This window comes from Hevea brasiliensis, chromosome 15, assembly GCF_030052815.1.
Source record: "Hevea brasiliensis isolate MT/VB/25A 57/8 chromosome 15, ASM3005281v1, whole genome shotgun sequence".
Taxonomy (NCBI): domain Eukaryota; kingdom Viridiplantae; phylum Streptophyta; class Magnoliopsida; order Malpighiales; family Euphorbiaceae; genus Hevea; species Hevea brasiliensis.
In genome coordinates this window covers 53430271-53454699 of record NC_079507.1, presented here as the reverse complement: position 1 = coordinate 53454699, position 24429 = coordinate 53430271, and the positions used below count along the sequence as shown (strand labels likewise).

Sequence of the window (24429 nt, the reverse complement as noted above, 5' to 3'; positions counted from 1 at the left end):
CAGCCTATCATTCATTCTCTTTTACATCTCTTAAGTTTGTCTATAAGATAATAGGTACTATAAAACATGAAGCCACCAAGGCTTCACAACACACAAATGCGTTTATTCAGCTCGCTCACATGCCATTCTTACTTTTCTCAACAAGATTTCACCCAACAAACTTAAACCCCAAGCTTATGCTCTGTGGAAAATATGTGAAAAGCAGGCACCTAAAATGTACCGCAAAGCCTACTACATTTGCATATTCAGCAAGCAATTTGCTTAAGTTGGGGAGCCCGCTTGTTCACAAAGGTCTAATAGATCCAGGGTCTGCACAACAACCACAATAAAGCCTTTCAGACTTCAACTTCATTCAGAACACAAGTTCTCAGTCAAATTGAAGAAGATGAAAAAGAACAAACAACATGTAAATGTTGATCTTATCTCAGGAACTGAGAGTTCAAGATGAAAATTTAATAATTCTCATTATACAAAAATATCTGTTATAACAAGCTTACAAATCTAAAACACACACAATCACATAAACAAAATGTATAGAGAGAGAGGAATAAAATGGATACAAGATTTACGTGGTTCGATTGTAAGGTTTATATTAAAGACACAAGAAAAGAGCAAAATATAATGAAAAGAGCAAAAAGCATGGCACCATACTTTTTATTTCGATTTTTGATGAACAATGAAATTTTATTAATGCCGGTATTCATTTCCACCATTGTTAATATAAATATTTGTTTAAATTCAATCTATCTTATACTTAAAATATTGAAATTTTTCTTTTTTTTTTTTTTAAATTTCATATTTTGTGCTTTAAATTCTTGATGTATTAGATTTAGATTAAAAAAATCTCTAAATTAGAGTCTAAGTCTTTTTTACTCTGATGCAAGTTAGAAAAAATTAAACAAATTGACGGTGCTCCTAAATTTCCACAAGTTCCCATCAAACGAATTGATATTGCTCCTATATTTTCACAAGTGTATTCACAAATTTCCACAAGTCAAGTCTTTTTTTTTTTTAAATGGTGATGTAAATTAAAAAAAATGAAACGAATTGACACTACTTACAAATTTTCACAAGTTCCCATCAAGGATGCTTCTTTGCATTGCATTTTACAGTAGGATTCCATAAGCAGGGTCTTCTTCAACAGCCTATTTGGACTAAGGTGAGAGAGAAGCCCTATTGAACCAAGCCTCTATTGCTTTTCATCATTTATTTCATTTACTTGGTTTGCTTTCTTTTCCATAGAAAAGAATTAACTTTGCCTTTTTCATTGGTTTTTTGCTTTTTCATTCTGTAGCATTGGAGAGATTGGACTAAGGTGGGAGAGAAGCTCCATTGAACCAAGCCTCTATTGCTTTTCATCATTTTTTTCATTTACTTGGTTTCTTTTCTTTCCCATAGGAAAGAATTGACTTTGCCATTTCCATTGGTTTTTTGCTTTTTTATTTTGTCATATTGGAGATACTTGACTTTACAATCATTTAGTTAGCGTACGAGAAGGAATAACGACTTTAATTTGGAATAGTTTAGCATTATTGTTGAAGTTACTATTTAATAATACATTTTTAAATATATTATTTAGAGAGAATTAAAAATTAATTTAAAATTAAATTTTACATATTTAATCATAAAAATATTAAAATAATAAAATAACTTTTTTCAAAATTATTTTTCAATAAAAGAAAAGACCAAATAAACTCTTATACTTTCGATAAAGGGCCAAATAATCTCAAAATTAAATTTTAGGCCAAATATACTCATTTACTTTCTAATTAAGACCAAATAAGTCCTCACATTTATCTGTAAAATTTTCATCATTTGTGGATTTATATTTGTCTTGCTAATTAATGAAGGATGAAAATGGTAAGATTTGACTTAGCCTATGAGCCCATGGACATTCAGTTAAGATGGATCCCTATTTTGGGCAGGCTTACAAAGTTATTCACATGGGAAAAATAAGTTGGATTAGATGTCGCTGTTTCAGTTTTAAATTTGTGCTTTATTTTTGAATCTTAAGCTAGTTGAAATCAATAAAAGGGTAACCATATAAGTTCATTCCAGAATCAATCAAAGCGCTTCTTTAATCAATTGGGTCATGTTATATATTCCATAGGGAGTTGCAGTTGATAATAGGAAGATTCAGGCCATTATGAAGTGGTCATTACCAAGTACTGTAAGAGGACTATGTGGATTTCTTGGGCTTGATGGTTATTGCTGCAAGTTCATCAAGGAATGGCACAATTGCATATCGTCGACCTGAATGCTTAGAAGAAATTTCTTCACCTATTCACAAGAACCCAATTGAAGGAGGCATTGTCCACTGCTTTTATTTTGGCTCTCCCATAGATTTCTCTCAACAATTGGCCTTAACAAAAGATGGAGGTATTCCTACTTCAAATTCCTGGATCATTTTCTTTGGTCCCCTGTTTGAAAACTACAATCTTAAAAAAATTAATTTAATTGATTTTTTTTTAGATAATTCTCATATTTAAAATTTTAATAGGTAAAAAAATTAATTTTTTTAAACTTAAAAAAATAGTATAATTAATTAAATTCTCTTTACAAGCAACACAAGTTTGAATTTTAATCAATGAAAATTATTCATCTCTTCCATTGATGTTAGATTAAATATAATTTGTCCTGTGATTGGTTAATCTAAATGCAAAGATTCCTACAAAACAGAGAAATTGAATCAGAGAATAAGAAAAATAAAAGAATACAATTTATACACAAATAAAAGAATAACTGCCTCTAGACACCTGTACATTCTAGAATACAACTCTACTACCAGCTCAGTTAAAATTCAATCTATCATATACTTAAAATACAAAATATATTAAAATTTTTCTATTTTTTTTAAATTTCATATTTTTGTACTTTAAATTCTTGATGTATTAGATTTAGATTAAAAAAATCTCTAAACTAGAGTTTAAGTCTTTTTTACTCAGATGCAAGTTAGAAAAAATTAAACAAATTGACGGTACTCCTAAATTTCCACAAGTTCCCATATTTTCACAAGTGTGTTCACAAATTTCCACAAGTCAAGTCTTTCTTTTTTTTTTTTTTTTTATTTTAAATGCTGATGTAAATTAAAAAAATGAAACGAATTGACACTGCTTGCAAATTTTCACAAGTTCCCATCAAGGATGCTTCTATGCATTGCAATCTACAATAGGATTCCATAAGCAGAGTCTTCTTCAACTGCCTATTTCATAAATACATAACTATTTCTTCATATGCATTGCAATCTACAATAGGATTCCATTAGTTTTTTGCTTTTTAATTTTGTCATACTGGAGAGACTTGACTTTACAATCATTTGCTTAGCGTATGAGAAGGAGTAACGACTTTAACTTGGGATAGTTTAACATTATTATTGAAGTTACTGTTTAATAATACATTTTTAAATATATTATTTAGAGAGAATTAAAAATTAATTTAAAATAAAATTTTAAATATTTAATCATAAAAATATTAAAATAATAAAATAACTTTTTTCAAAATTATTTTTCAATAAAAAAAAAGACCAAATAAACTGTTATACTTTCGATAAGAGGCCAAATAAGCTCAAAATTAAATTTTAGGCCAAATATACTCATTTACTTTCTAATTAAGACCAAATAAGTCCTCACCTAATAAAAATTTTCATTCAATAAAAATTTTCATGTTTATCACATGCATGGGGTATCAGATTTTCAATGATCTTATAGGGTCTATGAATAAAAGTTTTCTTTATTCATTAGTTTTTTTTTTTTCCCCAATAGGATAGGCATATTTTTCTTTAAGCTTGGAGAGTCCTCGTTCAATGAGAGTAGAGGAAGAGAAGTAGTAATAAAACTAAGGAATTTTGATATTCTGGTAGCTGTAAGTTGGAAAGAAGCAAGAAAACTTTAATGAATCTCCACTCTTGTTGCCTTTCTACAATAATTCTAAGTTTAGAACTTGAGCTCTCCAAAGTCAGTGTGTCCTGTTAAGTGTCAACTATCAAACCATTTTTATTCTTCTTAATGTTTAAATTTTCCTCTCTTAAAACTTAAATATTAGAGAGATAATCTAATTGTTTTGTAAAATTCTTATGTCTATTCTTAGTTTAGTTACTATGTCCCTTTTATCTTTTCATTATTATTACACTGTATAAGTAAAATCCTAAATATTTGTCATTTTTCCTAAATATCCAAAAACGAATCAAAATGAGAGAGGATATGTATGAAAATGACATAGTAAATTAAAAATTTGTTAGATTAAAATCTAATTTATTCTATGGGTTAAGTTTTGACGTCCTATGATTGCTTAAGTTAAATGTAATCTTCCCAACCCATGTAATCTTCTAGTTCCCTACAAAACATAACAGAACAATCTAATGCCTTTTGTGAAAAGATAGAAAATCTAATATCGATTGAAGACTCTGAATGAGGAATATGGGAGAAAGTGAAGACTCTGAATTAGACTTGGTCTGTTATTATATATGTATACGATTTACAGCGAGAATAGTAATAATTGTAATTGATAATAGGAACAAATGATGAGAAAAAAAAAAGGAAAAAACTTATTCATATCAAGATGCATGATTTGGCTTTGCAATGAACATGAACAAGGTTTTTCAAATATGTAGTCAGTAAATGAACTGGGAAAAAAAATGAAAAGAGAAATGGAAGATTTCTAACCATATTGTCAATACTTTTAATTGCATTACGTCAAGACATGTTACAATTACTACACAAAAATGCTTTAGTATTGCCACAAGTTATCTTGAGAGAGTGGAGGTAACTTGATTTACTTTAGTGGTATTGCACGGCCAAAGCAGGAGAGAAGTTTCATCATGTTATTCCTTTTACTTATAATATCTGAAAATTCGGTTGGCATACGTATTATGTAATGTTTCTCAACACAGCTACTTCCATTCCTGTAACTGCTCTGTTCTGGTTTGTTCCCAATTTCAGCTGCCAGCTCTATAATGAAATTCTTTGCTCACTATTGGCTGATAGTTCATTGAATTTGTCTGATGAGATTAAATAGAATTTTGCTGAGATGATAATTTCTGTTGATTATCTTTTCGTAAACTCTTTGCTAACTTGATTATGATATGGCGTCATAAATAAAATTTTATAAGCATTAAAAGAGATCTGACCAAAATGGCAAGATTGGAAAAGAACTTAGCTTTTGCTATCTTGTTATGAGCTTCAATCAGTTACCTAAGGACCATGGAAATTCAGTTAAGGCGAATCCCTACTTTGGGCAGATTTACACAGCTATTCACATGGCAAAAATAAGTTGGATTAGATGTGGCTGTTTGAGTTTTAAATTTTGAATTATTGTTGCTGCAAATAATATGAGTGATTTAAACTTCAAAGAAGCTTTATTGATTTTTCTGCTATACTTTTGTATCTAAAGCTAGTTTAAATCAATGAAAGGGTAGGAATGGTTGTTTGGTAATATTAACTGTTCAAGTAGCTGTCAGTTATTTTACTAATCGTTAAATATTAGTGGTTACCTATTTAAATAGTGATATCATTTAATTAAAATACTCTCCCTACTTTTAAAAGTTAAAAGAGTAATATTTTATAAATCATTTCTTCGTATTAGTTTAAACACTATACCACCAAATAGTATAAATAAGAAAGGTAATGTTTTGATTGGTATCAAAATACCAAGCGCTAACAAATTGACGATACTCCTAAATTTCCACAAGTACCCATCAAATAAATTGGCTCAGTTTTTTTTTTTTTTTAATGCTGATGCAAGAAGTTAAAAAATAAACAAATTAACACTATTTGTAAATTTCCACAAGTTGCCATCAAGGATGTTTCTATGCATTGCATTCTAAAATAAGATTCCACAAGTAAGGTCTTCTTCAACATGCTATGGAACTAAGCCTTTATTGCTTTTCATCATTTATTTCATTTACTTGGTCTTCTTTCTTTTTTATAGGAAAGAATTGGCTTTGCCATTTCTATTAATTTTTTATTTTCTTATTTTATTATATTAAAAAGACTTGAATTTATAATTTTTCCATTTCCATTAGTTCTTTGTCTTTTTATTTTTGTGATATTGGAAAGACTTGATTTTATAACCATTTACTTGGCGTGTGGAATGGAGTAAATGCTTTAAATTGAATAATTTGGAGTTGTTATTAAAATAATATTTTTTAAATATATTAGTTAAAAAAAATTAAAAATTAATTTAATTTAGATTGGCTTAAAAAAATGATATTTGATTGTCTGTATTTAATAATTTTGAATTATCTACACAAAACAAACAAATTAGTAGGAAAATCATTAGAAAAAAAATCAAATTATGATAACTATACTAACAATAATGCTAAAGATTTTCTTTTCCATCAACATTTTTTTTGCAGTATGCATGAGGTAAAAGAGTTTCAATGATTCTAGAGCGGGTCTGTGAATAAAAGTTTTATTTGTTCATCGGTTTTTTTTTTTAATTTTTCTTTTCAATAGAATATGCATATTTTTCTTCAAGTTTAGAGACTTCATGTTCAATAAAAGCAGAGGAAGAGGAGCAGTAATAAGACTAGAAAATTTTAATTTTCTGGTAACTGTAAGTTGGAAAGAAGCAAGAAAACTCTAATGATTTCTATTCTTATTTTCTTCCTACAATAATTCTAAGTCTATAACATGAGCTCTCCAAGTTACACGCTAATACCATTTTCTTTCATTGGAATTTTCTTCGTGGGATCCACACGGTTTGTAATACCATTTTCCTTCTTTGCCGATACCATTTTCTTTTCATTGGTTTTTTGCTTTTTTATTTTCCAGTATTGGAAAGACTTACGTTTCCATTGGTTTTTTGCTCTTTCATTTGATCATATTAGAAAGACTCGACTTTATAACCATTTATTTTGTATAGAGAAATTAAAGGAGTAAAGATTTTAACTTGAATAATTTAACATTATTGATGAAATTACTATTAAAATAATATTTTTTAAAATATATTAGTTAAAAGAGAATTAAAAATTAATTTAAAATTAAATTTCACATATTTTTTTTATAAAAACACTAAAATAATAAAACAATATTTTTTAAAATTATTTTTATGAAACTCAATTTAATTATGAAATGGATAAAATACGTTAATAATAATAATAATAATAATAATAATAATGACATCATATTTAAATTATAAATCAAGTCAATATAATTTTGGAATTAATTATACTTAAATCTCATTAGAAAACAAAAATCAATTTAATAACTATACTAATAAATTAATAATGCTAAAAATGATATAAATTTTAATTAATTTATACATATTAATCACAAATCAAAGCATGGACTGATAAAAAGAAAATAGCTTAAAAAACTGGTTAATTTTATATTAGCCATTTGGTATATAATAACATATGGTATATATACTTGTTACCACTTGATATATAGTAGAAAATATAAAAATATGCACAATTAATATTAATGATTAAAAAAAATAATTAATACACCAATTAATTTTAGTATTGGAGTTGTCTCTAAAATGGTGAGTGATTGAGTTACATTTTTAATTCATATTAAAATTAATTAATTATTACAATACATTAAAGTTGAGACACAATAATTAAAAATTACACTCTATTTAGTTAATATGATAACTAAAAAAGCGATTTAATTAATCAGTTATAGTGAATTTTTGTAACTCAAATTAAAATTTAATAATTTATTAAAATAAATTAAATTTAAGAAAAAAAATAAAATTTAATTACTCTTTTTTCTCCTCACAATAATTCTAAGTATAGAACATGAGCTCTCCAAATCCAAATTACACGCTAAGTTGTCAATTCTAAATCCAAATTAATACTTCAGTATGTATTGGATTTTTCTTCATGGGATCCACACGGTTTGCAATGCCATTTTCCTTCTTTGACAATTGAATTTTTTTTATTAAATTTAGTTGATAAATCTGTTGAGTTTTAGAATAATTATTTTGATTATTATTAAATTAATTAATATGTACTCTTTAAAAAATAGTTCGAGATGCCAACTTTATTATTTTGAAAAAAAAAAAATAAAATACTTTTAAAATTTTGTTGTGTTTGAAATTCGGAAATATTAAAAATAAAAATTCTAAGTGTAAACTTTTTTCAGAAAATTTATAAATTTATTAATTGTTGTACAATGGAGACCTTTTACGCAGAGTGGTAATCAAATGAAGCCATTAGATATGTCGGACAGACTTTTAACTAACCCAATTTTTCAATATAAATTTATTTTGATTGGCTTAAAAAAATGATATTTGATTGTCTGTATTTAATAATTTAGAATTATCTACACAAAACAAACAAATTAGTAGGAAAATCAATGGAAACTTCCCATTTACATCTCAGCGTGTTCGTGGTGATCAAGCATGAAAGACATTATAAATAGGACTCCATTGTGACATTCTTTGGTGTATTCCTCCATAGTTTTACCTCTAGTAGTGAATGCTCATGAAAATACCAATGAGTGCTACTTCTTTAACACTTGCTTTCCCTTGGTTTCTCTTTGCAGCAACTGTTTTTAGTCTTGGCCTCTGTCATGGAAGCTTTAATGCTGGCTGCATTGAAAGTGAGAGAGAAGCTCTTTTACAATTCAAGCATGGCCTTAAAGATCCTTCTAACCGGCTTTCTTCTTGGGATCGTGATGCGGATTGCTGTGAATGGCCTGGAGTCATCTGTGATAATCTCACCAACCATGTTCTTGAGCTCCATCTTAGAACTCTTTCTGAGGATGAGTATTATGCCTTTAATGCCAGCGGTGACTATGATGAATATTGGGAGAGGTCGACATTCAGAGGTAAGATTAGTCAATCTTTACTCAACTTGAAGCATTTGAAGTATCTAGACCTAAGCAACAATAATTTTGAAGGAATTCAAATTCCCAAATTCCTTGGCTCTATGAAGAGTTTAAGATACCTTAACTTCTCCGGAGCAGATTTTGGAGGAATGATTCCTCATCAACTCGGAAATCTTTCAAATTTGCAATATCTAAATCTCGAAGGTCAAGGTTATTATATTTATGTTGAGAATTTAGATTGGATCTCTAGTCTCTCATCATTAGAATTCCTTGACTTGAGTTCTGTGGATCTTAGTAAAGCCTTGGATTGGTTGGATGCGATGAACAAACTCCCCTCTTTGGTAGAGTTACACTTGTCATACTGTTCACTAAATCATAAGGTTCCTTCCAACATCAACTTTTCATCACTTGCCATCCTTGATTTGTCGGGAAATAGATTTAGAGAATTTTCTGTGTCCAGTTGGATTTTTCACATTCCAGCTTTGACTTCTCTTGATCTTTCATATAATAATTTTTTTGGACCAATCCCTGCTCAACTTCAAAATATAACTTCACTTAGAGAGCTTGATTTGTCTTATAATCATTTTAATTCTTCCATGGCCTTTTGGTTACATGGTCTTCCCCAGCTTGAGCTTCTTCGCCTTTCCCATAATGAGTTGCTAGATGGAATTCCAAGTGCCATTGGAAATTTTACCTCCCTCAACAGTCTTGACTTGACATCCTCCAATTTTCAAGGAGCAATTCCAAGTGCCATTGGAAACTTGACTTCCCTCAACAACCTCGACTTGTCAGGCAACAAACTTGAAGGAGCAATTCCAAGTGCCATTGGAAACTTGACTTCCCTCAACAACCTTTACTTGTCAGGCAACAAACTTGAAGGAGCAATTCCAAGTGCCATTGGAAACTTGACTTCCCTCAACAACCTCGACTTGTCATTCAATGAACTTGAAGGAGGAATTCCGGCATCATTCAAAAATCTTTGCAAGTTGAGGTTTCTCGATTTGGTCAGCAACAATCTAAGCCAAGAGATAAATGAGGTATTTGAAATTCTCTCAGGTTGTGTTTCAAATGGGATAGAGGTGTTGTCTTTATATAATTGTCAGTTATCAGGTCATTTAAATAATCTTCTTGGACAATTCAAGAATCTGGATTCTCTCGATCTTTCCCGTAATTCGATTGCTCACCAAATTCCGCCCACTTTGGGTGTGTTGACTTCCTTGACGTCTCTACGCCTTTCCAATAACAAACTGAATGGAAGTCTCCCCATAGGTTTTGGAGCCCTTGAAAATTTAGTACATGTAGATATTTCTTATAATTCATTAGAGGGTGAAGTTTCTGAAATTCACTTTGCAAACCTTACAAATCTGAGATATTTTGATGCCTCTCATAACCAACTGATTTTAAGAGTCAATCCTCATTGGATTCCACCTTTTCAACTTGTTCAAAGCATATATTTGAGATCTTGGGATGTTGGACCTCAACTTCCCAGATGGCTCCGTTCACTAAAGCATTTAGTCTTTCTAGACTTGTCAAACTCAAAAATTTCAAGTACCCTTCCTGTTTGGTTCAGTGACTGGTCTTTAAGACTTTCTAATCTTAATTTATCTCATAACCAATTGCATGGCAAGATTCCCTATTTGTCCTCCACCAATGATTTGTATTCCTTCATCGACTTGAGTTCAAATAAATTCAATGGTCCATTGCCTAATGTCTCTTCCAGTTGGATAGATCTTTCCGATAATTTACTCTCTGGATCATTATTCACCTTTCTATGTCATAGAACGCATGATCTGATCACTAAGCTGCTTAACTTTGGAAAAAATCATCTATCCGGAGAGATACCTGATTGTTGGATGAATTGGAAATCTTTAAGAATTTTAAAATTAAATGACAACTATTTCAGTGGAAAAATTCCTAATTCCATAGGGATGCTAAGTGGCCTCTGGTACTTAAATCTTCGCAACAATACTCTCTTTGGTGAAATACCATTGTCACTTGAACATTGCAAAGAATTGACAGTACTTCAATTGGATGAAAATAGATTGGGGGGAAATATTTCAACATGGCTGGAGAATCAAAATTTTTCATTTATGGTTATTCTCAATCTTCGCGGGAACCAATTTTATGGTCACATGCCTACAGAGCTTTGCCGCATGACTTATTTGCAAATCTTGGATCTTGCTAATAACAACCTCAGCGGTACCATACCAACATGTATCAATAACTTTATTGAAATGGTAAATGAAAGGCATCATGCTATGGGAAATCAAGGTCAAATCGTCTTTTCTGCTGGTGGACCCTCACTTTTTTCTGATAGTTCCTCAATTATGACAAAGGGGAAAATGATTGAATATTCCACCAATCTTAATTTGGTGAGAAGTATAGACCTCTCAAATAATAAATTATCAGGAGCTATTCCTGAAGAAATAACAAGGCTTGAAGCATTGTATTCATTAAATTTGTCACATAATCTTTTGAGTGGAAGAATTCCAGAGGAAATAGGAAATATGAAAGCATTAGAATCTCTTGATTTTTCTCAGAATCAACTTTTTGGAGAAATTCCTCCAAGTATGTCAAGCTTGACATTTTTGAGTAAATTGAATTTATCCAACAACAAGTTATCAGGAATAATACCTTCAGGCACTCAATTGCAAGGCTTTGATCCATCTACTTTCAGCGGCAACAAACTTTGTGGGCTCCCACTCAGCAAGAACTGCAATGTTGATGGTGATATGCCTCCTATTGGGATAGAAAGAGGAGAAGATGACAAAGGGTCTGAATCATTTGCTTGGTTCTATTTCTATGTGAGCATTGCACCAGGATTTGTGGTGGGATTTTGGGCAGTGATGGGTCCTTTAGTGTTTAATAGAAGATGGAGGCATTTATATTTCAATTTTCTAGATAATTTGTGGGACAAATTTATGGTGTGGTATTATGTAAATGTTGCTAGATTTGTGAAAGGTCATGGTTTATAGAGTTTTGTCCAAAACAAATATATGTGGGGATGGGCTATGCACGTCTACATAACTAGGTGTGAGTTTAGCTTTATGTTTGTTGTGACAATGTTTTTGTATGGTTATGCAATTACTCTGTAATTTTGAATTGAGTTTAATAAAAAATGAAAAGTCCCACTGTTGTGAGGACTTTGTGTGTGGTTTTGTGATTGTCGTGTAGATTTAAATGAAAATAATTAACTAAGAAAAAAAATTGACTACTAACGATAAAAACTATTTACCTCGTCAATTATATATACAAAAATATACAAATATTGTAAATTACTAGCATGGCAACTTCAAATTCTGTAAGACTAAGGAGATTGAGCTATTTACCTTGTCAATTATACTTGCTGCTGATATCATAAGAAATGAAACTCTTTCTGAAATTCTCCATTCCTTGTGGACATGAAGAATTGAGTTTAACATGCCAACCTTGTTTCCAGCATGATATAGTTGTTTTGTTGTGTGAGAGACAAGAACTTAGGGCCTTCATGCTGAGTGAGAGACACAAGGATTTACCAAGTTTCAGAGTTATTACCAAGAAAATTTCTAACATGTGAACTTGTGAAGGCTTGCTCTAACCTTCCTCCATTGAAATAAGGTTGAGAAGTGTCATCAATTTCTCCACAACATCTTCCACCAAGTTGCTGAATTTATTGGTTGTTTGCTTTTGTAATGAAGAATTTTGTAACAAATCGGTTAAATTTATTCAGTTTATTAGAGATCTAAAAGTTCTATAGCATGTAACGGGTTTCTTTGGCACCTCTTCCTGTGAAGACTATTCTTATACTTGATAAATAGCCTTTCAATATCATGTAAATATTTCATCATTTTTTTAATTTAAGATATGCTTGAGAATTTTCGATTGCAAGAAGACAGGACAGTTGTTATTACTTACTAATTTTGTTGAAAAATGGGAGCCATGCATTGTTATTTCTTGTTAATGTTGTTGAAAAATGGGAGCCAAAAATACAAAGCTAAAGACTGAATTTTATTGACTAAAATCTGGCACTAAAAAAAATACACTAAAATTTCTAGCCACCTACCGCCAAAACCAAAAGCCCATGCCATCCTCCACCTTCAACTGAGCTGGGTTGTTGAATTTTCCCCACCCAAAAATGTGAACCAAGTGATGAACAAAGGGGCCGTAACCACTGTCTCCTAACCATGGCGGTCTCACATAATTCTGCTATAACCAATTGCTGGCCTGTTTCTCACATTCATCCCTTCATAAGGACATGCAATGCCCCCGTAATGGGACTTCAAATTTTTTTTTCAATGTAATCATTACTCCACCAATGCATATGGGTGCCTCGTTAATGGAACTTTGTCTGTTTTGATGGTTAAAGCTTAAAAATGTTAGTGCTATGAATATAAGAAATAAACAGTCAATTTAGAGAAGATGCAGTGGAATAGTTTGTTCTCAGTGCATCTTTATGGATGGGTGGTATTTGTCATTTGATATTGAAAATATTTATACGCTTGAAAATAAATATGATCAAAAAGGTTTCTCACAGCAAGAAAAGTTGCATTTAAAAGTTCAATTGCAAAAAAATCAACTTTTTGTGGATTGTAGAATTGTGTTTTCTATTTGCGGATTGAGGAGATTTATATTTCAAAGAATTTTTATTAATTTTTTTTTCTTGTACTTTTGTATCTGAAAGCTAGTTGAAATCAATGAAATGGAAGCCAAATTCATTCCAAAATTGAGTCTCCGATATACTCAGAGATTGATGGATTCTCTCTAATGAACCATTTTAATTCTTCCACAACAGCTCACAAACACCAAGGCCGAAACACTAATAAACCTCAATCCATTAGCTCCTTATGCCAGCAGAACAGCGTTATCAATATCTCACACTAAAAAATAAATACTGCTAATAAAATCATACCCACGACACTCATTTGCTAGCATAAACGCCTCCCAAGAAATGGGGGGTGTGATTCCCCCTTACAAGCTCCCCTATCCTGTTCTGTGCTTTTCTAAGAGGCAACAATATAGAAACCCAAGGAGGATTCCACCAACTTGTAAAAATAGAATTTAAAAACAATTAGATTAGAACTCCACGTGGCTGCTCAACATAACAAACAAGTGTCCCACGCTCAGTTTACATGCATACATCAAAGGCCTTCCTCTTCTGAGGACTCAATCATTACAACACACAAATGTGTTTGTTCAGCTGGCTCACATGCCTTTCCTACTTTTCTCAACAAGATTTCACCCAACAGACTTAAACCTCAAGCTTACGCTCTACAGAAAATCTGTGAAAAGCAGGCAGCTAACATGCACCGCAAAGCCTACTACATTTGCATATTCAGCAAGCAATTTGCTTAAGCTGGAGAGCCTGCTCATCCAGGGTCTGTACAACAACCACAATAAGCCTTTCAGAACCCAACTTTGATTCATACAACAAGTTCTCATTCAAATAGATGACGATGACAAAGAACAAGGCAACATGTAAATCTTCATCTTACCTCAGGAACTGGGAGTTCAAGACGAAACTTTGGGCCGTTGTAATGGTGCAACACTGGCCTAAAAGCATCCTCTTCCAATGCCTGGCAGAGTTTTCTAACATGGATCCTCACCTATTTATTAAGCATAAAAAGACAAATGATACAATGAGTAAATCCTTTCAGATATATATATCAAATCGAGTCCTCAAAATCATCAATACAACTTTTACCCGGGCAGGAAACCTCAACTCGCCTTTGCATTTTTTGTCTTCCCAAGCAGTTGGGTCAATGTTAGAACCCCCAAAACTTGCTGCCTGTACAAGAATTTGAAAAGCAAAAGATTTCAACAAACAGAAAAACTCAGACAAGGATATAGAAATGTTGAATATATTTTTCTGAAAAAGAGAATTTCCAAATGTCACCACAATATCATCTCAAAGCACCATTTTCACACAACAAATCCAGATCAGAATGAACTTAGAATTACTAAACTAAGGTTATCAATCAAAAAAAGTTGGCAGATGGAGAACAGACAGATCAGAGCAGAAAGCTCCTTAATCAGGTTTGTACACTAACAATTAAATCAACAGACTTTGAGAACAAACCTCAAATATGCCATGCAACTGGTGAGTAGTGTAGTTGTAAAGAAAGAGTGGCAAGCCAGGTGTTATTGCCCGAAAAGAATCTCGATATCTTGGTGATAAACCTATTCAATGGGTGTAACAATCAGTACATCAGTATTATTTATCCAACACTGTTAGAGAAGGAAAAAAAAATCCTAAAGATCATCTATATCTAATATCATCACCAAAGTTGTGTCGCAAACGCTTAACATAGGAACACAATCATCATATCGTTTACCACTAGAGATCCAGGGTTACAAGAACGATATGAAACACTCTCATGATCAGAACTTAGAACATATTAATTACACAATAATAGGCTTCCCATAATACACTGGTTAGACGTATCAAACCAAAAATAACGTCCTGTCTAAAGGAAAACTAACAAGCAAAAGGAAAAAGACGGAGAAACAAATTACCAAATAGCTGGCGCTTCAGGTCTTCCTGCATAGTGTGTCATTGTTACAGACAAAGATGTATCCTCCAAGGACCTCATTTCGTGGAACTGTCTCTGTCGCAGGCAAGAGTATTGAACCTTTTGTCAACTGCATTATTTGCACTGTTCTCATTGTTGTTATTGCTGTTATTGTTGTTGTTGTTAGGCTCTTTGACTGTTACCACTATACTTGCTACCAGTCAGATTTCCAATATTGTTTATGTTGTTTTTCTGGTACACTGCATTCATATTGTAAACACCATTTCTGAAAGAACTTTTGCCCACATTTTCTGTCATCTTGGATTCCAAGTTCAACATATTAAAGTTAAGGCTTTCAAATTTATTATCTTCCTGAAATCCAATCTTGTCCCTTGGCCTTATTTCTGCCAAACCCTTTGAAAGATCAAGATTATTCATGCGTTCACCCTTGGACCTTGTCTGCTCAGCCAATTTAGACACAGTCATTAACCACTTGTGATCCTCTGAGACTTTCGATTGTCCTTGAAGCTTGTCACCCAATTGCCAAAAGCTTTGCATTCTGTCCATCTTGCAAATCCTAACAAGATTGCCACGCAAGATAAATCTTCATAAAAATAAAATCTACTAAGAGAAAGAAAAACAAGTAAAAATCAGTTCAGAACAGTAAAAGTTGTTGGCTGAAGTCCAATTCAAGTGCATAACAAGATAAAGCTTAAACACAATAAATCAAACCAGCAGTGATTTCAACTGGAGAGCATCTGTAAGCAATTTCATCAAATAAAATGTTCAACCTGTATATTATGCATGATATTTCTGATAGATTTAATTAATCCCATTTGTTACACAAGTTCAATCTTCAATATAATTACTTTATTCCATATACTTGATAAATTCAAATTTTGATATAAACAAAGGAATTGTTAAGAACAGAACAAAAGACAAGCCATACTGAGGCAACTCTGAGTATATTTTGAAAAACATTGAAAAGGAAAAGTCATAACTACAAGACAACAAGCTAACAATCAAAGAAGCACACCTTTAAACAGGAAAAGAGGAAGGTGTTTGGGTATCTAAAATTTAAAATTTCAGAATTCCCAGCCAAAAATAAAAAAGTCAATTTTGTAAAAATGAATAGAAACCAAATTTCAGAAAAGTAATGCCGAAGAAATAACCAGTGAAAAGTATTTCTTGTTGCGTCCTTTGAAAGCAGACAAATATGATATCTCATATCAGATCCAATAACAACCCCAATTCCCCAATATTGAATTTCTACCCAATCTACTTGAAAACACTGTTGGCGCAACAAAAATGAAGCAACAACTCAAACAGTGAAAATGCACACAGTTGTTTGGATGATTCCTTATAGTTTTTGGATAGTTCCTGAAGTGACTATTTTTTTGTGTATTTTATTGAATGAGATACAAGGTATTTATATACAAAGGATCCTATAATTAAGTATTCTAATTGGGGTGATATCCCACTAATTATGCTAACTAATTAGCTACCTAATTAAGAAAGAATATTATTTACATAATTATAGGATTGACTTCCTATAACACTCCCCCTCAAGTTGGAGCATAGATATTAATCATGTCCAACTTGTTACAAATGTAGTCAACCCAAGCCCTATTCAAAGCCTTTGTGAAAATATCTCATAACTGCTCCCCGATTTTAACATACCCTGTGAAGATGATCTTCTGTTGAATCTTTTCTCAAAGAAAGTGACAATCTATTTCAATATGCTTAGTACGCTCATGAAACACTGGATTTGAGGCGATATGGAGAGCATCTTGATTGTCACACTATAGTTTGGCACGAGATGAGGTCTCAAAATCCACTTCTTCTAATAACTGACGTGTTCACATTACTTCACACACAGCCTGGGCCATAGCTCAATATTCTGATTCAGCACTCGAACAAGAAATTATAATTTGTGTCAGCAAGGGTTTTTGCGGTCGCCTGGACGAGTTCTCACCGAAGTGGGAAAAGTGAGGAGTCACTACTTTAATTTTGAGGGAAATTAAAGAAAACTATTTGTAAAGGTAAATTAAAAGAAACCACTTCGAAAACAGAGATTCTAGGTTCGGGGTCCGTATACGGGTAAGGAAAGGTGTTAGACACCCCACCTCGTCCCTCAACGAGGGTAAGCAGATTTAACATTGTGCTCTTCATAAATTAAAATTGGTAATCAAGAGGGTTGGAGTGATGATGTTAATCCTTCGTATGGATAAAGGAATATTTGATATTTCACTATTCAGGAATGCCCAAGAACATGAGTACATGAGATGACCCTTAGTGAGTAGGTGTCGGGTAGCGGATTTTTGTTTAGGGGTTGCTTTGTGTATTGAAGTTGTGATATTTTGATTTGGGTTTTAGTTAAAAGAATTCGGGTAAGGACTCTCTCCCGATCTCTTGATGCATTAATTTAAATGGGAAATTTCGGATAAGAACTCTCCTCCGATCTCCACATATTTTTTTAAAGATTTTGGCTTAGAATCGGGTAAGAACTCTCCCCCGATCTCTTAAAGTATTCGGTTTAGAGCTTAAGCGAAGGATCTCGGATAAGAACTCTCCTCCGATCTCCACATTTTATTAAAATTTTGGCTGAGAATCGAGTAAGAACTCTCGCCCGATCTCTAAAAGTATTCAGTTTAGAGCTTAAGCGAAGGATCTCGGACAAGAACTCTGCTCCGATCTCCACATATTTTATTAAAATTTTGGCTAAGAATCGGGTAAGAACTCTCCCCCTATCTCTTAAAATATTCAGTTTAGAGCTTAAGCGAAAGATCTCGGATAAGAACTCTCCTCCGATCTCCACATATTTTATTAAAATTTTGGTTGAGAATCGGGTAAGAACTCTCCCCCGATCTCTTAAAGTATTCATTTTAGAGCTTAAGCGAAGGATCTCGGATAAGAACTCTCCTCCGATCTCCACATATTTTATTAAAATTTTGGACGAGAATCGGGAAAGAACTCTCCCCCGATCTCTTAAGATATTCAGTTTAGAGCTTAAGCGAAGGATCTCGGATAAGAACTCTCCCCCGATCTCCACATTTTTATTAAAATTTTGGCTGAGAATCGGGTAAGAACTCTTCCCCGATCTATTAAAGTATTCATTATAGTGGAGTTTTGTAAGAACTTGGAACAAAGGATTCAGGTAAGGGGTCTTTCTGGGCCTCCCCTTTTATGGGAATAGAGTACCGAAGACACAGGAAGTCTGGGTAAAGCTTTTCCTAGCCTACGGGACCTTATAACTAGATAGTGGACGAAAGACTGAACTCTTTGCCAATCTTCCGCCTGATCATTTTATTAGAACTCTTCGATTAGCGATAGGCGATCTCTTTGTCCCTAGTCCGGGATCCGATCTCATCTTAATTCCCAATCTATTGTATTTTCGCCCAGTTTCGTTCTGAGGCCCGATCTCATAACTTATTTATTTGATCTATTCGACCTTTTGCTACGCCTCTTTTGCCACTTTTTATTCATTAAGGCCCGAAGCTCTCATGTTAAGATACTTTTACTTATATCTTTTAGATTATCTACAAGTTGTCCACGACCTGAACGTCTTTCCTCGAAGGAAATGAAAACTAAGAGGAGATAAATAGAGTTTACGAATGAATAGAAAAAGAAGACCCGGGAAATAACTATTGGCCTGGATGATCTACTTTGAGATTTTAGTGCGACTGAATATAAAAGAAATTTGAAAAGAAAGCAGGAGAAAATGAACAAGGGTATTCGACAAAAAACAGTTTCGACGCTTACCTGTGGGAAGTTGAGGAGACGGATGTAATGACCCCGGAATCCACAAATCTTGCAGAGGTGAAAGCTGACGGTCGAAAGATTAGTACTTACTCGAAGTAACGGGAACCAAGTCGGAATGAAGTTGAGCTTGGAGAGTAATCTACTGATATTAGGGAGGTGAGGATGAAACTGAACAAAGAAAACGGCCTTACAGAGCAATGAACAGGCACTGAAAATGAAAATTTCAGGATTCAGAACTCCTTCGATGAGGATACTTAAGAAAACTGATTTCTAAAGTTTCTCAAAAGCTCAGAATAGCAAAGTAGCAAGACTGAATCAAATTTCAGAGTCTTTCCACTATAATCACCACCACCTTTTTGTCCCTTCCTCCCCCCCCCCCCCCCTCTACAGTATTGCATGCAGGTATTTATAGGGAACGGGTGCTCATCATGGAGGGTCAGGAACTCATCAGGGAAAACGGAGGGTTTAGATTCAAAAGGACATAATCTGATATCTGAGAATTAAAGAGAATCAAAATGGAGGGTTGGGATTCCATTCAGAATATCTGTCCTTTCTTCTTTTAATCCAACGGCTCATGGTCTTGCTTTACAAGATGGACCCAAAGGCTGAGAATAAAAAGCGCCGAACTTGTCATCTGCTTTTTGATCTAAGGGCTCCGGGTCCATCCTTACAGTTATGATCATTGGTGGAGATCGAAATGTACATGACTACCATAATTGTTTTGGCGTCTGTCAGCTAGGTAGGCGTTTCTGCAAATGAGGCGAGTGGTGAAGATTTGATCACACCTGCAACGCTTTAACTAACTCGGCTCTGATTATGAAGAGTTGATTGAAAGTTATTTAATCTCTCCGTGCTTTCCGATCTCTATTTCTTCCGATCTCCCTATCCTTTTCCGATCTCTCTCGTATCGGGTCCCCCTCATTTCCCGATCTCTCCCATTCTAGATTTTTCCTCTTTATCTGACTTGCCTTGGTCAAAGCAATTAATTCTTCAGTTACCGATGCATCCGCTTCGGTTTCTGTATGCAATAAATGCCCAGGCCCTATATATATGCACCAACGGGAAATCCCCTTCACACTTCAATTTTCCCCCTTCAGTTTGTTTTCAATGCTCCATTCCTCCAATTCTAGCTTCTCTGGTAATAATTCTGATTATGGTGGCTGCTTTTGATCTTTTTCCGACTATTTTCTTCGCCCTTCGCCTGAAAATTTATGACCTCGGCGATCGGAGAACCATGAGGACATTATCTGATGACAGTTAGGGAACCGGACTAATTTACTGATCAAGATCGAAAGTGACGATCATGCTGATCTCGAATCGGTCTACCGGTATAATCGGTGAACCTATCTCGGGCAAGAGGATTGCTAATTTCAATCTTAATGTCGGTGACCACCTCTTGAAGTTCATTTGGCTCCCACCCACATTGGGCGTCCCGACTGCAGCTCGGTTCTAGTCGATGACATCGGCGATGACTCCGCTCAATATCATGAGAGTTATAGTCACCCCATCTGAGCTACACATTTACCCAACATTTGTGGCCAGCTTTCTGATCAAACACATCTTTTGATTCGGCCACAAGACTAGGCTTTGACATAAGCCATTACTAGGTAAGGTATAGTGCTGATCTTTAGAGATCGCCCAAATGATATAATCCGATCTTTAAAGATTCCCCTAATGATGTAATCCGATCTCTTGAGATCGCCCAAATGATGTAATCCAATCTTTTGAAAATGAAATAAAATTTTTATTTAAATGTTTTGGTTTTATTATTACATTAGTTATTTTCCGATCCCTAATATGCATATCTGATCCGATCCATAGACGAATCGTCTTTCGGCGATCCGTAGGTTTTGGAAGTTTGTTCAATCCGAAGACCTTAGCTAACCGATCTCATTTATTCAATTTTTTTATTATGTTTCTAGAACCTTCTTGCGAAGTGTTGAGGAAACGGCCGATTCCGTTAACCGATGCGTCGCTTGGGACTTCGCGAGTATTTAATGCTCAGACGGGTATAAAAAGGGGTGAGATTTGTCAGTCATTTCCTTATGTCATTTCAGAACTTCCCTAGTAATCTCAGCATTTTCTCTCGTTCTCTCAAGTTTCTAGGCACCGATCACACTCCGGTAAGGGTTTTGATTCTTTTCTTGGTTAATTCCTTTTTGTTTTTTTTGAAAATGAGCGATGCCGAGGATCAGAGAGCTGCTAGCCCGCCTTCCGTCCACATCTCGTAGACGTCGGACGAAGTTGAGGTGGTTAGGCCAAGTGGACGACCTGAACCTTCTGCAACCTCTGTCCCAGCCCACAGTCAGGCCACCAAATCCAAATGGGCCTCTACTTTGGGGAAAGAAAATCTTCCCATGGATGAGTTGCCGTTGGTCCTTCAAGAGACCGATCTGCAGTCCATTAGTCAAGAGTATAACCTCCGAACCAACTCTTTCGAGCTTATCCAATGCCATGGCGATCTCCGAGCCAATCATTTCCTTGAAGAAAATAACGTGATCATGGTGTATGAGGAGCAATTGAAGGCCGGACTTCGATTTCCCTTGGACGATTTCTTTAAGGCCGTTCTGAAGCTTCATCATGTAAGCATAGCCCAAGTGCACCCTAATTCATGGCGGATCCTGGTGGCTTTCGGAGGGTTATGCCGAGCCAAAAAGCTCGAGCCTACAGCAAAGATTTTTGCTGAGTTGCATAAGCTCACTTGTCGAAAGGACGACGAGCACTAGTTCTTCCAAGTCAAGCCGTACAGTGGACTTTTTACTGACCTCCCCTCTTCGCTGAAGAATTGAAAGAACCGGTTCTTTATATTGAGGAGCAAGATTCCAAACGGCTTCGAGGGTTCCCACGCAGTTGACAATACTTGGTCCCTTCGGTTCCAAAGAAGGCCGCCTTGAATAGAGACGAGGACGCCATGGTAAAGGAATTGAAGGAGCAGGCGGCCACCCATAAGTATTCATGTCTAGATGCCATAATAGCCGAACTGAAGTGGCTTATGCAGATGATCGCCAATGAAAATTATGAACTGCAGCTCTCTAACCTCGGACCCAGGATCGGTATAACCTAAATCTTTAGCCTCCTGACTTAGGTGATCTCACTAAATTTTTTTTCGTGCAGGTATGGCTGGAGGCGAAGGCGTGAAGGAGAGTCGTAAGCGAAAGAGAGAAGTCGGCCGGAAAGTACGGGAAATGAAGATTGCTGTGGTATCCCAAATGCCAGGGCGGGACTCGGCAGAAATGCCGGGCTCTTCGTCCCGTCCTTCGGAACAGCCGATCCTAGAGGTGGAGATCACTCCTTCCCCTCCTCGACAGGAGGAACCGCCACCTCCCCCTGTTTCCTCAAGTGCGGAGGGAGAATCTTCTCAACCTGCTGTAACGACCCTTTCTCGTGGCGCCTAGGTCCTCATTCACTCTCTCGAGAAGAACCGCTCAGTTCGGGAGAATCCTGGCTTAGCCAAGGTTTTTGGTGACACCATATGCCTCCAGGATGACCGGAATAGGCTGACCCCTGATAGTATTGATAATCTCCTGGCTCAGACGATGAGTTTGAGCGTAGAGAGCTTGGTGAATCAACACATAATCAGAGAAAAGGCTCATCTCTTAAGGCAGGAAATTCTGAAGGCAGTCCAGGACGCTGCTTCCGCTCGAGCCCAACTTTCGTCCGCTCAGGACTATATCACTAAGATTGAGGGTCGAATGAAATCCTACTAGGACAGATTAGCCGAACTGGAGCGTGAACTAGAAGAAGCTCGGGCCCTCCGAACTGCCGATGTCACTCGCCTTACTGAAGAGATCAGAGTAAAAGAAGAAGAGGCCGTGACGAGGGAAGCTGGTGCTTATGTGAATGCACATGGCGATCTTCTGGCCGAGCTCGAAAGGCGTTATCCTGAAGAAGACTTCTCCTGGATGGTGGATCTTGCTCCTAGAGATGAAGAGGGGAGCGAGGAGGAGCCGGAGAGAGAGGAAGGGGATCAGGGAGCTGATAATGTACCTGGGGAGCAGGGTGATGGAGATCCACCTGCTGACTGACTTGTATATATTTTATTTTGAAATGAATAGAAATCCTCTTTTGTTCAATTTCTTAATGAGATCAGAAAGAGTCCAAATTGTCTGAGTACTTAATTAATTGAACGTATTTGAACATTAAACTTGAAAGCAACCATTAATCAGAGCATAAGAGATCAGAAAAACATTATGCGCGAACATGAGATCGGACTAAGCCATGACCAAACACTGGGTAAAACTTTAGAACATTAGAATTGGAAAGACTTGACATTGACTTGAACTTTTAAGATCGGAATCATCCTTAGACCGGATAACAACATTAACTTTGTTTTAAGGAAAATCTGGGATCTCCAAACGAAAAGCCCGATCACCTCATTAGTCAGATGAAGTTTTACAATATTTGCACAGAGGGATCTGGGAGCATCAGTAGGCAAGACTGGATGGTCCGGAGACCCAACATTGATTCGAACCCATCTGATAAGAGATCGGAAAACAATTAACTAAGTGTGGGATCGGTTTATTCCATGATCGAGCGATCGGTGAGTTCGGAAAAATCATTTATAATCGAAGGACATCGGTTGAGAGCGGATAATAAAGTGAAAAGGCCTAATAGTTCCTCGACTTCGGAGGTCGGCCAAATTATGGTGTCGACAATTTGTTTCTTACTTCTCAAAGATACTAAGTTTCCTCCAACAAAGATACAATATCCTGTAATGGATCTCCTATCAATCTTTGAACCTGCCCAATCTGCATCTAAAAAACATTCAATATTTAGTATCCATGATTGCTATATAGGAGACCACGACCTGGAGCACCCTTCAAGTAATATAAAATTTGTTCCAAAGCTTCCCAATGGTTAACAGCAGGAGAGGACATAAATTGACTTATAATACTAACTGAATATGTAATATCCGGACGAGTCACTGTGAGATAATTAAGCTTGCCAACCAATCTCCTATACATCTCAGGGTCCTCAAATAGTTCACCATCTCCTGCTGTGAGCTAAAGATTTGGAGTCATTGGTGCACTGCATAGTTTGGCACCTATTTTTCCTGTTTCCGTCAATAAATCAAGAACATACTTCCTCTGAGATAAGAAGATGCCTTTCTTACACCTTGAAACTTTAATGCCTAAGAAATATTTCAACAAACCCAAATCTTTTGTTTGAAATTGAGTCTGAAGGAATGACTTAAGTGATGAAATGCCTGCAGAGTCATTTCCAGTAATAACAATATCATCAACATATGCTATAAGTAAGATTAGTTCAGCTTTAGAATGTCTATAAAACACCGAATGATCGGACTTGCTCTTCTTCATACCAAACTGCTAAACTATCTCACTGAATCTGCCACTCTGTTTCAAGCCATAAAGGGATTTTCGGAGCTTGCAAACTTTGCCTAACTC

General features: G+C 34.9%; 1 protein-coding gene and 1 pseudogene across 1 annotated transcript; one reads left to right on the top strand and one right to left on the bottom strand.

Annotated features, from left to right (window-relative positions):
• Positions 1-209: 209 nt before the first annotated feature.
• The window catches only part of LOC131169146 (B2 protein-like), a 32842-nt pseudogene continuing 8622 nt past the window's right edge, over positions 210-24429 (bottom strand).
• Positions 8296-12628, top strand: LOC131173761 (receptor-like protein EIX2). Its single transcript, XM_058135903.1, has one exon. The coding sequence runs from the start codon at positions 8423-8425 to the stop codon at positions 11747-11749; it is 3327 nt and encodes a 1108-aa protein (XP_057991886.1). The 5' UTR covers positions 8296-8422; the 3' UTR covers positions 11750-12628.

Coding starts and splice junctions, on each gene's coding strand:
- LOC131173761 (XM_058135903.1), top strand. CDS start 8,423: ATGCTCATGAAAATACCAATGAGTGCTACTTCTTTAACACTTGCTTTC.